At 39.9% G+C, this 15,748-nt stretch overlaps 1 protein-coding gene across 1 annotated transcript; it reads right to left on the reverse strand.

The window, feature by feature from the left end:
* Window positions 1-1,720: 1,720 nt before the first annotated feature.
* LOC115754071 (probable LRR receptor-like serine/threonine-protein kinase At3g47570) lies at window positions 1,721-5,694 on the reverse strand. Its single transcript, XM_030692989.2, has 3 exons — window positions 3,012-5,694; window positions 2,493-2,863; window positions 1,721-2,099 (listed from the first exon to the last, which is right to left on the reverse strand). The coding sequence occupies exons 1-2, from the start codon at window positions 5,692-5,694 to the stop codon at window positions 2,493-2,495; spliced, it is 3,054 nt and encodes a 1,017-aa protein (XP_030548849.2). The 3' UTR covers window positions 1,721-2,099.
* Between the last annotated feature and the right edge of the window lie 10,054 nt (window positions 5,695-15,748).

The raw sequence follows: 15,748 nt of genomic DNA on the forward strand, positions 1-15,748 counted from the left end.
CACATTTACCGTCCATCAAAATTCCGTCAATGAAAAAAAATTCTGTTAATAAGCACCATTAAAAATTTGTCTACATGGATGATGAAAGGTAAACGGGGTTGACATATAGCGCCCATGTGACTTAAGCGAAATAAAAACGACGTCTTTTTGGTTAAAATATCATCCAACAAAGTCTTGACGGAGGGTAAATGTGCCACGGGGCACAAGTTTGGGTCAAGAGAAAAAGTTTATGATAAAATTTGTCACATTAAGCGTAGTTTGGGATTTTGATGCCATCAAGAAAAGTTTAGGATATATGCATATGAACGGCGGGATAAAGAAAATTTGGCCTAAAGGGCTTTGGAAAAATGCAAAGACTATTTGGTAAACTCTGCTTTGAAAAGCTTAAATTAATCACGGACTTTCCAAATGTGTTTCTATCAAACAACCGGTAAAATGACAGTGAACAAACTTAATGCAGTTTCCTAATTTAAAGGATCCCAGTTAAACAAAAAAGGAAAAAGAAAAATAAAAAGAGAGCACAAACAAAGCCCAATTCAGCCGGCAAAACCAAAGGCCAACAATAGAAGATGATGATGGTCACTCCCTTTTTAACTCTGTAAAAGGCAAAATTTTATTGAGTGGTACTGAGGGAGTGTCAATCCCTCTTGAGAAATCATTTACAAGTCAAGGTGTTCAACACATCTAACCTATTAACCTCTACCTGTCTAGTCTGTTTAATCAAACAAAGTAGATGCAAAAAGAGCCTTAAGTCGTTTATATTTGCAACTGCAAGCACCCTCAAAAACTCTCTTGTTACTCTACCTCTGCACTGACCAAAAAGTAGTAAGCATGATGGAGATGGCTAGATGAAATCCAGAGTTGACATAACTGTACAATGACCTGCCACAATTCAAGTTCAGTGGCAATCTTTATTTGCTCAAGTCTGGTATCTTAGTAAAGTTGCAGACTCTCAAGGGCTGACAGATCAGGTCTGTCCCTTTGATCTCTGTACTTGTTGAGATTTGCAAGATGATTTCAGATTATCGCGCGCAATCTCCGAAACTCGGCTGTACATTTTGTACGGCTTGCCCAGATTGGAATGCTCGGCGGACAGTCATCTGTCCATGACGCAAGATCGAAGTTATAAAACTGCAGACTTCTGCTAGAAAGTTGATTGTCATGATAAATGGAGGTACGCCAATCTTGTTCCTCTGCCCCTTCGCATTAGCTCTTGGTTTTCTGCTCGAAATTTGCTAAGCTTATTGCCATTTGCTCTTATCTAAGAATCGCATCCTGATTGGCAAAATTGAACGGGTACAGCAAATCTTGTTCAAATCTGTTTCCTAATCACTACATGCCAACATTCAAGGATCGCATCCTAAGTAGCCGAAAATGCAATGACAAACTGCAGACATCCAGCAACAAACAACACACTAGAAGCTATACCAACTTAGAGCAAATTCACAAATTAAATCTGGAGAAAGAGACCAGAGTCATTCACGGAGAGAGAGAGAGAGAGAAGGGGGAGATCACTAAAAAATAGCAAAGAGCGCTGGCTAGCCAGGAGGCAGCTCCTTCCTACCCTCATTGACAAACCAACGGCCTAGAGAGTTACAACACACTCAATTGAGGCACTTCACAGCTCACTTCAGAGTTTGCTCGGATTCTGTGTTCACAAGAACAGTTGGAACTTATATTACATGTGCAAAGTAGTTGGTCTGCATGGACAAATTGTTCGCAGTGAACGTGGTAGTTTACTACGAAACACAATTTCGGGAGCCGGATATGATTATATGATCTGCTTCTCAAATTCCTGCTCAGCCTCACGGATGAATTGTACATGAAAAGGTGAGCGAAAGAAGGAGCCGTCGTCAAATTTAAAAAGCTACTAGCAGTTCTTGCAGCAGTTGGGCTGAAACCCGAGTTTTACGAATAACAGACGATATTGAGTTCTCATTTTGAGCTGTGGCCAGGATCGGAGAACTGTTGCCCGTTCCCTGGATCCACTGTACTAACATAGCACGCATCCCCTTTTTCTAAAGCTAAGCACGCAAGAAGAAAAAAATCCAACCGAAATTGCAGAAACCGACTCCAAGAACTCCTGAGTTTCATATAACCTGCAAGAGACATGTAGATTCATTTATTCAGCAAAGTTGATATTTTTTTCTGTTAAGAGTATACTCTTAATATAGCTACATAAATGTCCAAAATCCATCGCAAGTCAGGGCAACTGCGAATGCGTATGCCAAACATAATGAAGGGATCAAGTTCTAACAATGATTCTGGAGGATGGATTCCCCACTTCCGTAATGTGCATTCGTGCTATTCAGTTGGCAATTCGTGCCTTTTTGATTCACACAAAACCAGAAAATTGAGGAATCATGCGTGCATCTTTGAGTTCATTCACACAAGTAGGCACATGAATGCATGCTTATCGGTGCACAAATGGCGATGATCTGGTCGTCCAAGGGAAAATGAAAAGCAGAAAAGCCATTGATCTAATATATTACCTATCCCTGTAAACCAGCTGCATGAAGTTTATCCCTGATAAAATGCAGCTGAGCTGCAGCTTCCGTGATGTTTGCCCGCTCTCTGCGTGCTTCGACTGAGCAGCCGACCCCAATTCTATAGACCATCTCCAGACATTCACGAGCTGCATCACCTCTGCTGGTGCCCATATGGCTTTCCATTTCTTGAAGTAGAAAAGGATCGGTAATCTCCAGGAGTCGTTCAGGCAAGGCTTCCTTGACGAACTTATGAAGGTTAAAATTTTCTCTGAACATTTCGTTTGTTGGACTCACGCCTGTGAACATCTCAAGCAAGAGAATGCCATAACTATAAGCATCGCCTTCTCTTGAAACCATGCTTTCCATTCCATATTCTGCGCTCCATTCAAATTGCAAATGATGGGTAAGTAATAGCAGCAGAACCAATTGAGGCAGAAGGAAATAACGCGCCCATACTTACTGCGTTTTTATTGAATGTTACATTTCATTTTGCCTTTAGGGGACAGAGGAGGGGAGACTCACCTGGAGCAGCATAGCCGACAGTTCCTCTAACACCAGCAGAGCTCATTTTCGCTTTAGTGTCATCGGTGGATTCAATCACGACCTTCGCCAAACCAAAGTCCCCAACATGTCCAACCATTTCGGCGTCTAGCAGGACGTTGCTTGGCTTTAGATCACAATGGATAATAGGGCTTTGCAATTGGTTATGGAGATAATCTAACGCTGAAGCAACGTCGATGGAAATATTTATCCTCTGGATGAGACTCAATTTCTGCACATTCCCATCCGCGTTAGCTGATGATGGACTCGGATGTAGCCAATCTTCGAGGCTGCCATTGACCATGAACTCATAAACCAAGGCCTTAAACTCATTGCCCCTATAATCAGTGCCCGAGCATACTGTTAGGACTTTCAAAAGATTACGGTGTCGGACGTTCCTTAAAGCCTCGCACTCGGTTATGAAGCTCTTCACAGCACCATGAAGCGTCAAATTAAGTACCTTCGCGGCAATGACAGTTCCATTCTCATCGAGGACTCCCTTGTAAACAGATCCAAAACCGCCGACCCCGATCAAGTTAATTGAAGAAAACCCGTTGGTTGCTTTAAGGAGAATTCCATAAGATAGATTAAATGATGAATCATCTTTGGAATTTGAAGCTGGTTCTGCCCTTTTCTTGTTCTTCAACCAACGAAAGTACACAAGAGCAAGAACAAGAGCAACTACAAGAACCCCGAAGAAAATCGTGATGACGAGCTTCCACTTAGGGATTATTCTTCGGCCAGAGTTTCTATAGCTGCATTTCGGGAGATGAAATTCGGGCATTCCTGCACAAAGCTTGTCATTTCCGGAGACAAAAGTAGCGCTGACATTATTAAAGATACCTTTAGTCGGTAATGTGCCTTCAAAGTTGTTGTACGACAGATTCAGGATCTTCAATAAGTGAAGTGCCTCGAAAAACTCAGGAATCTGACCAGATAAATTGTTGTGTGAAAGATCTAGCTCATTGACATTCCTCAACATACCAATAGATGAAGGAATGGAGCCTTGGAAAGAGTTCTCCTGCATTTTGAGCAGTTCCAATCCAACACAACTGCCAAGACTGGCTGGAATGTCGCCGTCCAACATGTTTCCAGAGACATCCAGTTGAGCCAAAAGATTCAATTTCCCAACTTCCTCAGGTAGGACGCCGGTGAGATGGTTTCGAGACAAGTTTAGAAGTATAGACAAGGATGGGAGGCCTATGAACTCAGGAGGTATACTACCATTCAAGTTGTTACTAGAAAGATCAAGTAGCACCAACCTTTGGCACTCCGAGAGACGTGAAGGAATGTAGCCGTGAAAGTTATTGTGATCGAGACGGAGTTGTGCCAGGTTTACTAGGCTTCCTAATGAAGAAGGAATTGCTCCGGAAAACTTCTTGTTCGATAAATCCAGTACCACTAAGTTATGAAGATCTCCCAAAACGGACGGGACCGTACCTGAAAACCTGTTGTGGTCCAAAAGCAACCTTTCCAAGTTGACGAGATTTCCGACTGTTCGAGGAATCGTGCCAAACAGAAGATTCTCGCCCAGCCACAACTCCAATAGAGTAACGGAGAAATTACCGATACACTCAGGCAACGTCCCGCCAAAACTGTTTTCATATATGGACAAGTCCAGTAGAGTGGTGGTGTTAGTCAACGAGCAAAAGAAGCTAAAATCATCATAACCTCCGCTTCCCAGATGATTAAAATTCATGCTCAATCTTTTGAGCTTGTTTAAGCGGTCCAAAGGAGGCATGTTCCCGGAGAGTTTGTTCTGACTGGCTTGCAGCACCCCTAAAGCGGTCGCGTTAGACATTGACCGAGGAATGCCTCCGGTGAATCGGTTGGAGAAAATGCTGAAATGCTCGATGTTTGGAAGAGTGAAGCCTAGATTGGCAGGAAGGTTGCCTCCAATTTGGTTTACACCGATGTCGAACATCGTCACAGAGGAAAGATTGAAGATAGATGGAGGAACTGCGCCAGACAACCTATTTTCGTCTAAAACAAGCCGGTTGAGTTTGGTCAGTTTCCCAAGAGCTTGGGGTATCTTCCCACCTAATTCATTCGCACTCAGAATGAGGTTCTCTAACGATGACATGTTTCCGATAAATGAAGGAACAGTTCCCGTTAGATAGTTCAAAAATAAAGAAATATTCTGAAGCTGCAGCAAAGAACCAAGGTCGATGGGAATTTCTCCGACCAACGAGTTGGCTCCTAGGCTGAGCCATGTAAGGCGAGTGCAACCCGACAGGTTTCTTGGGATTTCGCCTTCCAATGTGTTGAGAGCGAGTCGCAAGACACGCAGACTGTGCAAATGGCCGACTTGTTGCGGGATTGCGTGATGGAAACTATTGTTGTTGAGGATCAGGACTCTCAAGAAGCTCAAGTTTCCAATGTGTTCGGAGATGGATCCAGAAAGCTCGAGGGCTTGTAGGTCTAGTCCTGTGACTCGATGGTGCAGGCGACCGCACGTGACACCGTACCACTGACAGTGGTCGGCCGTATGGTTCCATGAATTCAGCGCCCCGAAAGGGTCCTCAGTTATCGCGGCCTTGAATGCAAGCAATGCGAGCTTGTCCGTCACGTTATTACCCGAAGAGACCAGGATAACGCACAGCAAAAGCACTACACAAGTGAAAAAGAGACGACACTCGAGAAAAGACAAGTTGTGAGGCTCCATAGTACTCAGATGTGAGATCTTAATTGACATCTGAAGAATGTAAGAAAGTTGAGGAAAAGGAGTTTTCAGGAGCATAAACAGGTTTTGCTGTAATTGGCATTAAATGCTGAGATTGAGAACATACTTGTGCAGGAAGTCTTCGTAAGTCAAGTCTCAGCCCCGTCCGCCAAGTTCATGAGTCATCCCGCTCCATGCATCATGGCAAAGTTCTAGTATTGGGATAAAAAGACAAGAAAAAGAAACCTCCTTTAACTTTTTAAAAGGTTCCCTTTTCAACTTTGAAGAATCATATAATACTTTAGTGCATTCCCATTATGAACATGATTATATTATTGTTTCAAGGTAGAATTTCAATTTGCAAAATTAGATACAGATGGGCATGATATGTCGGTTCAAATAATCCCAGTACGTTGTGGTGAATATGATCTGTATAGACCAATTTGAGTGAGAAATTACAAAGAAGATGATCCATTAATCTTTAATTGACATTATGTCTCGAAGGAATGAATAATAGGGCCATACAAACGAATCCAAAGTGTGTGTACATTTACATTGCACAAAGTATGAAGATTTTCCCTCCCCGTTGGTGGTAGCGCCAATGTTGGGTGTTTCGACCTCATTATCTGTTTAGTAGGTTACATGATAAAAAAAATCACGCAAAAAGAAAAAAAAACACGTAAATTTAAGTCACATACAATAAATGCTTAATTAAGTCTGGTAGGTACTCGATAAATCAAAACAAAATCATCCAAGAAATGAAGAAAAATTTCGACGTAAGTAAACCCATCATCAATCAATTATGAAGTCATCCTTTAAAATCAACTCGTGTTCACGAAAACTTGATTCAATTGTCTTCACATGTACTAAATGTGCTACTTATGCGAAGAATATTCATAAAAGGAATGTTAAAATGCCTTGAAATTTTAGAGAATTCCATGTTCCACGTCAAAACTCTCGATTTTGATGAATACTTTAGGGATAAATTTATTTGTAATGTCATAATTTTTGTATAGCGTTCACTTGAGTGCCATAACCTTTTTTTTTTTCCATTCACTTAAGTGCTACAAATTTGAAAAATTAATCATTTAAGTGTCATCGGTGATTTGCAGTGGAAAAAGCTCGCGTGGACTCCGAAAAATCAAACATGGACCTCCGAGACAATTTTTTTTAATTTTTAATTTTTTCTGAATTTTTTAATATATTTTTTAAATTTTGAAATTTTCAATTCTTTGACTTTTCTTTTTCGTTTCCATTTTTTTTCCTTAGTTGGTGAGGGTCATCGGGCGACCCCTCGCTAGCCACGAAACCCTCACCCAAGCCATCTCATCAACTGTCGACAGGGCGGTGACGTCCCTAGGTGAGTGCAATTACAGCCTCACCCTGTCGAGAGCGAGGGTTTCGTGGCCGGCGAGGATCGCCGGTGACCTTGCTAGCCAAAGGGAAAAAAAAAAGAAAAATAATTAAAATAATAAAAGATCAACATGTGACTGAAAAATAAATAGTAAATAAATAAAAAAAATTTAAAGTTCATACACTTATTAGAAATTTACGTTAGTTAAGGGATTAAGATTGGAACTTTATCTAAATCTTATTTCCAGCCCCGTGTGTCGCGTTTATTAAGAAATTCGACCCTTTTGCTTTCCCCAATTATAAAGCAAGTCACTTTTGTAGTTGCCAACCAAAAGAAGACTCCCAAGACTGTGAAGTCAACTTTCAATGACTCACCTTGACTCTGCATGCGTAGCGTAGGCTTCTAGTGCTCTTTTCTCTCGACCACTTTCTGAGCAAATGTTTATATGAACATGATTCACATGTGACCGAGTCAATCTCAGCCTGCGCAGCAGGTGACAAGTTATGCTTTCTATATTCAATCTCATTTGAAAACAAGAGCATTAGGCAAAAAAAAAAAAAAAATCTATTGATATTTTGAAAATAGTCTTCAAATGAAATAAGAGAAATTGGAAAAAAAAAAAAAAGTTTGTTATGAATGTTTTTCATAATAATAACACGATATATAGAAAATGAGAACATGGGCTTTGAAAGCGAAAAGTTCCACCTCAAAGACCACAAATCCTATCTTTGCAATCCAGCAGTCTCTACCTTCTTCGTTGGGGTCACGTAGTGAAAAGGAGTTGACTCGGAACGGAGTTGTTATTCCGTGCGCGATTCTGTTTCTTTCACTTGTTTCCTAGAAACAGGGTGGGAATGCTCGGTCCAGGCGTGCTTATTCCCGAAACGGCCATTCCGTTCCTTGTCAAAATATTAACAAAGTAATTTTACACAACTATTTCAAGTGTGATCTTGATTTTTTCGTTACACATTATGATATGTTAAGACGCTTTATACTTTTCGATATTATCCTTTCCATTCCAAGTCTTCACACCAGAAAAGATATGGACAAATTACCAAACAAGTCATAAATTTATTGTAATTATGCCAATTCAATCATAATTAATTTTTTTTGGCCAATTCAGTTATAAACATTTTGCAATTCTGCTAATTCAATCCATCCAATGATATAATATTTTAATATTTTTAAATTTTTATTTGATTTGATTTTCTTTTTCTTTCTTTTTTTTTTCTTCCCCCTTCTTCCTCTAGCCGATCACTGCCGGCGACCGGCTAGAGGGGACAACAGGCTAGCGATATAGGTCTCGCCGAGGGGATGTAAGCTGGTGACCTTGGGCAGCCTTGGTGAGGCTCAACCTCGCCAACCTGCCGTCCCCTCTAACCGATCACCGAAGATGGAAAATAATAAAATAAAGGGAAAAAATAAAAAATAAAAGTATAAAAAAATATTAAAATATTATATCGCCGGCCGCCCGATGTTCACTAGATGTATCAAACAGATGGGTTGGATCGATATGGTTCGACTTATATTGGGTCTATTTAACCCATTTTGACCCATTTTCATGTAGAATAAATTTAACAATCCATACACGACTTGATCTGTATTATTCAAACACTTCAATATTTAATCATTTTAGGAAAATTTGTTTCTCATAATTTTTTTTTAAAAAAAATATTCCTAAAACATTATGATAATTTCTATAATCTATAAAAAAAAATTAAAATTTTCCTTTTTCTTTTTTTTTCTTTTCCTTCTTCCTCTTTCCTCCGCCAGTCGTAGGGCCTCGGTGATGGCTAGCAGTCCAGCAAGATACAACCGATTCCGGTGAGTTCGAAGCTCGCGTGATTTTAAATGAGTTATAAATAGATTTTCTAAGTATTTTAAAAATATTGGAGTTTTTTTTATAAAAAAAATTAAATTTTAATTTTAATTTTTTTTTTTTTTTTTCTTTTTTTCTCTTCTTTTCTTCCTATTTTCTTTTTCCTCCTTGGCCGGCGACTGGTACTATAGTCATTTGCTATTGATTTTCCCAGTAAAAGCCATCCAGACTCCAGACTTTTGTTAATGGCGTGCTGGGTTCTGTCTACCTCCTCTACCTTTGTCCTCAGTCTTTGCCTCACTGTCTCTACTTTGGCAACTAAAATGTGTAGATTTTTTTTTTTTTTTGAAGATTGCTTTGACAATAATAGTCCCCAATCCTTTTATTTAGGGTTCATGCAAATTGCACAATTTCTTATAAGATTTATTGATTTAAGATGCATTTCACGGGCTTGAGTTTCGATAACGGGGGAAAATGGAAGGTTGGATGATTATCACTGGTTTTACAAATTATGTTTGGAAAAGGAAAATGGAGAAGGAGACGGGTATAAGAAACGTGCGGAATCCCACGCACCAGTTACAAGAGAGCGACCGATTTTTGGAGAACAATAGTAGTTTGTCTTGAAAGGAAGATAAATAAAATTTAGGAGATGGAAACGAAAGTGACCGAGAGATTATATCAATGAGACAGGAATGGTTTTCCACTGTTAATTACTGGCATAAAGTTTATAGTAAGTAGGTTCTTCTCGATTGAATAATAAAAAAGGCATAAAAACACCTGAAGTGTCGATATTTATTTACGGCGCTCACTTTGGTATCAATATTTATTTTGCAATCACATCAGTGCCAAATCGGAGAAAAAACGATCACTTTAATGCCAACGGCGAGAAATTCCGATGACCTCCTCGGAATTGGCACTTAAATAATCATTTTAAAAAAAATTAGCACTTAAGTGATAAAAAAATATCGCTTTAATGCCAAATTAAAGAAAAAATAATCAATTTGGTGCCAACGACAAGAAATTCTAGTGATTTCACTAGAGTTGACACTTAAATAATCGTTTAAAAAAATTGGCACTTAAGTGATTCAAAAAAATCACTTTAGTACCAAATCGGAGAAAACCATTCACTTTGGTTGCAACGGCAATAAATTTCGGTGACCTCACGGGAGTTGGCACTTAAATAATCGTTTTTAAAAAAAAAATGACACTTAAGTGATAAAAAAAATATTAGTATCAAAGTAAGCGCCGTACACAAATATTGACACTTGAGGTATCTTTTTACCGTGGTGTTAGATTTCGATTCACATTTCAAAATTTTGCTTTTTGAATTTTTTTGTTCCCGAGTTCTTGATACCAAAATGCCAACCTCTCATAGGCAATGCAAGTACTTTGACTCAATCAAATACTCTCAGTCAAACAAATTAAAGCTGCCCCAGAGACTGAGTCAACCTCCTCGTGCATGTCTCTCCGTTGACCTTCCCTCACTACGGCAATAAGCTGATTTAATAGAACACGTATTGCTAATTTATACATTTTCATTCATATATCATATCCTAACTTCTATATAAAGAAGTAGAACATTGCATCTGCTAGCTCTGCGAGGAAAACCATAGGCGACACGGTAAAATGGATCACATGGTTTCGTCAATGGCTCACTTGATTGATTATTCTTGCGCTACCTCTACTTGCCAAGTTCAGGGGCAGAGCCACTCCAAGAGAAGCTCCTTCCAGATAGATAAAATAGCGAGCCACAATAGACAAAATAGACCCGATGATACATCACCGTGGCATGAGGTTCGGACAAATCGATCCATTTGTGATATCTTCACCTTTGGCTATAATCCATGAATGGCCTATCGTATGTCTAATTCGATATTCGTTTCATCTTCCTTATATGCTATTATAGAAGAGTACATAGGTCCATATGGCGAGACTGCAAGGACGAGGACCCTCCTATACCAAATTCCTTCTCCCAACGTTCATTATTATTGTGGACTGATCCGATCGCGGACTTGTATTAGGGTTTGCTTGATTATACTTTTCTTTTTTTAATTTTATATTTCTTCTTGCTCTTTTAATTTAATGTTTTATTTGGCGTGGTACATTTAACACTTAAAATAAAAAATTTTAAAAAGTAAATTATCCTATTATCGTTCTTATGTTTGTTAAAAAAAATCGAGATGTTTTTTATTTTTATTTTTATGCAAAACCGACCAAGCTCTTAGTTTCTTCCAAAACGTTGTTTTTTTGGTTGGGGGGGCGCGGCGAAGTCGGAATCTGCGTTTACATAATAGAAATTGTCATTTTTTTTCTCTAAGCACTTCTGTTTCATTTTTAAAATTCCGTACCGGATCCCTCAATCAAAACAAATAGGAAAAATTAACCCTAGCTTTGGCCACCATTGTCGCGACAGCCCCTATGCCTAGCCATCGTGCTCCTAGACTTGGTCGTGGACTTGATTGAACGACGGGCCTTCTTGGGCTCAACTTGAGCCACAAGGGTCCGAAAACTTTTCGAGTGGTCTCGGTTAAATATATTTAATGAGAAAGCCCGAATCAACAAGAAAATCGACGTGAATTAAGGCTATGTTTGTTTCTTGGAAAATAATTTTCAAGGAAACGTTTTATAGATTTTTCGGCATTTAGTTCATAGAAAATAAGCTACTCAAGGAAAATATTTTTTCTATGGAAAAAATCTCTTCAAAAGTGGCGATAATATTTTACTCATATTTCTTTCCTCATCTCTTTCATATTTTCTTTGTTTTTAATTATTATTTTTACTTTATTTTGATTATTTATTTATTTATTTAAAATTCATCATTTTTATTGTTATTATTTTTTTTTTAAATTTTTTTTTCTAATTCCTAGCCTCGCCTTGCCTGGCCGGTGGGCGATCACCGTGCATTGAGCGGGACCCTGAAGTGCGCTGCCTAGACCTCCAAGGCCAACTACTTCCTTTTCGCCTACTTCTACGAGCTCTAATGCCCTTTCATGGATGCCCTACGAACTCAACTCTCCACGCCCGCCTATTGCATCGGCCCCACCTTCCCCTTCTGCGGCGGTGACAGGCCTGGCAACGTGGCTCATCTCTGGTGCCTCGACTCTCATCTCGGGGGTTGTCCTGTACGTCTCTCTCGGGAGCTTCTTATCGGTCTCCAAGGCTCAGATGGAGGAGATGTTGGCCAGTAGGGGTGAGCGGTTCCCGGTCCGGTTCAATTCCCATAAAAAATCGGGAACCAAACCGATGGTCCCGGTCCCCATTTTTTGAAATCGTGGATCGGACCGGCCACCCTCGGAATCGGGAACCGGATCGGACCATCGGTTAGGTTTGGTTCTCGGGCGGTTCCAAGGAACCTATGTTTGTGAAAAAATTATGCACTTGTAACGTTAAAATCTCAACAGCAATTCAATAACATTTCGTGATATTTGGAGATGAACACATTATGGACAATGCATTGGACAGTAACGTTGGAAGCTCAAAGAGCAAAAGTGTGGGCTCACTGCCCACAGTCCAAGCTCAAAATGCACTGGATGCATTACCGAACAATGCACTGGACAATTCAATAACATTTCAATGCAAGTTTGTGCTCACTGCCCACAGTCCAAGCTCAAGATGCACTGGACGCATTGTCTGGAAAAAGAAAACCGCTACATGTTTATTCAAATCCGTTAATCACTGAGGAGTTGCAATAAGTTCTTGCAAAGCTCTGTTTTTGCGAAGAACACTACATTGCATATGTAATAAGATAGGCCATCGAGACATACAAAGCTCTGTTTTTTCCCCAGAGCACTAAATTCCAGAAACAACAAAGTATAGAACCGGTAATTAATACAAAACTAGCATGGGCCAAGAAAAGAGAGTATTGAGCATTTACCTTAACGAGACCTACTTGTGGCCGCAATCGGGTAAAACAGAGCGAGAGAGGGAGGCGAGAGTCTACACTCAAGCCGAGATCTTGGGCGAGAGGCATCCAGCAAGAGGAACGCGACGCGGGCAAGAGAGACTGAGCGAGCCAAGCGAGAGGCGCACATGTGAGACGGAACCGAGCGAGTTGAGTGACGCGGGAGGTGTCAAGCGGAGGCACACGCACACGTAAGAGACGAAGGCCGAGCAATCGGGCTCCTATGGTGAGGTACAGAGACAAGATCAGCTACTGGGACTTGCGAGTCACGAGAGAAGTGGAGACCGGAGAGGCAAGAAAAGAGGTCCGTGCTTGAAATGAAGCAAAGCAAACCCTAAGTCTAAACAAGTAAACACTACGTTTACTTTAAAAAAAAAAAAAAAAAAAGACCAGTCTGGTCTGGTTTGATCTTGGGCCCTAGAATCGGACCGGACCGTCCCGGTCACTTGTTCCAATTTAGGAACTATGAATCAAATCGGGTTCTTCTAAAATCGGGAACTGGACCATCGGTCCCGATTCACTCCGGGCGATCTTTTTTGCTCACCCTTAGGCCGCATTTGGTCGTCCGTATAAAACTTAGGATATGATATATTTTATCCTATCCCATGTTTGATAGGTGTCTCGGATAATATAAAGTCGGATATAGAGGGGATATAACCCGGATAAAAAAATCCGAGGGTAGGGGGTAGGATAAGGTCGGATAGGATTTCTCTTATCCGTCATATAAAAGTTAACTTTTAAAATGATGACAACTTTCTTGTCTCATTTGTTTCTATTTTTATTTTATTTTATTTTTTTGCAAAGAGGTTTGAAAATCTAATAAAATGTGTATATTTTCAAGTTTTTTGTGTATGAAAACGTTATTTTTATAGTAATAAGATCGGAATATTTCATGAGCATCACATAGGGGCATATATGTCCTTTATATTGATATACAGCTTCTACCAAATGCAGAATATGATAAGATATGAGAATATCAGACTTTAAATCCATGATTCACCAAATAGTGGATAGGATATGGCCAAATCCCTAGATTTCTTATCTTATCCTATCCAATCCTATTCCGACAAGAAATCCCGACGATCAAACGCACCCTTAGTGGCCAGATTGCGGGACAGCAAGGTGTGGTTCCTGTGGGCGGCGCGCGGGGAGACGTCGCTAATTGGGAGCGCATGCGCGGCGGACATGGGCCTGGTGGTGCCCTGGTGGGAGCAACTGAAGGTGTTGTGCCACCCTTCGATGGGCGGTTTCTGGACCCACAGTGCAGGTGGAATTCCATGCTGGAAGCCATCTACGCTGGGGTCCCCGTGGTGATGTCTCCCATATTCATGGGCCAAGTTTCCAACAGTAAGTAGATCGTGGAGGACTGGAAGATCGGGTTGAGGTTTAAGAAGGAAGGCAACGAGGGCGGCAACGTTGGAGGTGGTGAGAATTTGATCACCCAGGAAGAAATTGCACGGCTGGTGAGAAAGCCGATGGATGTGGGGAGTGGCAAGGTTTCGCTAGATCTGGCGAGGCGAGGCTTCACGGGCCTGTGGTAAGACTCGAGCTTGCCTGTGGTAGGCGACCTGCAGAAAACGGGAATAGAAAAAATAAAAAATAATTTACAATTCGATTTTTTAATAAGGAAATATAAAATAAAAATAAAAAAATATTAAAAATGAGTTCACGAAAGATGATTTTCCATTCCAAATGGCAGAAAATATTTATTAATGCATTTTCAGATTTTAGACAAATCTTCAAAAAATATGGTCATTTTCCTGAAAAATGACTTGTTGGAAAACATTTTCCAAAAATGTCTCATTTTTCTCGAAACAAATGGAGCCTAAAACTTCTATTTATCTCTCTCTTAAACAACCTTCCTAGAAAAATTGAAACATTAAAATATATTTCTCTTTCCGTGTATGCTTGTATAGTTCCTTTGTGTTGTGTATTTTTTAATTTATTTGAGTAAACACAATGAGTATGCACATTTTCTAATAGAATAGATTCGTCACATTCTTCTTACATAGATTATTAGTCGATTTTAGAGCCATAGATTGTTTTATTAACTAAATTTAGCTGGTTTTAGTGCACTTTAAATTACTCCTCTTTAAAGCACATACGAGTTCATATCGATATCCCTTTAAACCTAATAAGATTAGGTTTAATCACTTAAGAGTAGGGGTGATCAGCTCTAGAGTATATCGACCTCCCCCCTCCCCCAAAACTCGAAACCTCCCTAATTAGGGTTGTTTTATATTTTTGAAAGCGAAAACCGATCCTATTGACCCTAGAATCAGACCAACCAGTTCCATGATCAACTTGGAAACTGGCCGGATGTCTACTTTGTTCATAACAATCCATTAATTGAATATTTAGGGATAACACTTTAAAGTAAGCATGCTTGGAGTTTTTTTTGCATAGTTTTATGGCAGTTTGAATTTAGATGTCTAGTGTTCAATAATTTCTTCTCAAAACTAGTCTAGGAGAGAGAGAACCCTCGGAGAAAGGGGGAAAAAAAAAAGAACAAGAAGACCGTTCTTACCAAAACATATGCGGTGAAAGGGGAAAGTACCAGCTCTGGAGGACTGTTCTTATTGAATTATTTGCAAATGCAGTGAAAGGGGAAGACTGTTCTTACCTTTCCCCTCTCACTCACAAGAAATGAGAAAAAAAGATATACGTGACCTATTTCTATTGGCTCAGTCCATTCGATCTAATTCCTTAAAAAAAAAAAAAAAACCGACAATCGAACCGATTATTACCGGTCCCAAATTGGTAGAACTAGGAACCAGATTGGTTACTGCGGGAACCATCCAGAACAGGCCGATTCGGTCCGAATTTTGGATTGACTTAGGACCGATACCCACTCCACTTAAAAGTACCAATTTTGGAGAGGGTTGTTTATATATCGGACATTTTCTTAAAGGTGTTGGTACCAAGTAACTTTATAACGCTAGTCATGATGATTAATGATTAAAAAAAAAAATCTCATTGACAA

The sequence above is a fragment of the Rhodamnia argentea genome, chromosome 8 (genome assembly GCF_020921035.1).
Source record: "Rhodamnia argentea isolate NSW1041297 chromosome 8, ASM2092103v1, whole genome shotgun sequence".
NCBI classification, from domain to species: domain Eukaryota; kingdom Viridiplantae; phylum Streptophyta; class Magnoliopsida; order Myrtales; family Myrtaceae; genus Rhodamnia; species Rhodamnia argentea.

Coding starts and splice junctions, on each gene's coding strand:
- LOC115754071 (XM_030692989.2), bottom strand. CDS start 5,694: ATGGAGCCTCACAACTTGTCTTTTCTCGAGTGTCGTCTCTTTTTCACT. Junction 2,864..3,011: donor TGTCGGCTATGCTGCTCCAG/GTGAGTCTCCCC, acceptor AATGGAGCGCAG/AATATGGAATGGAAAGCATG.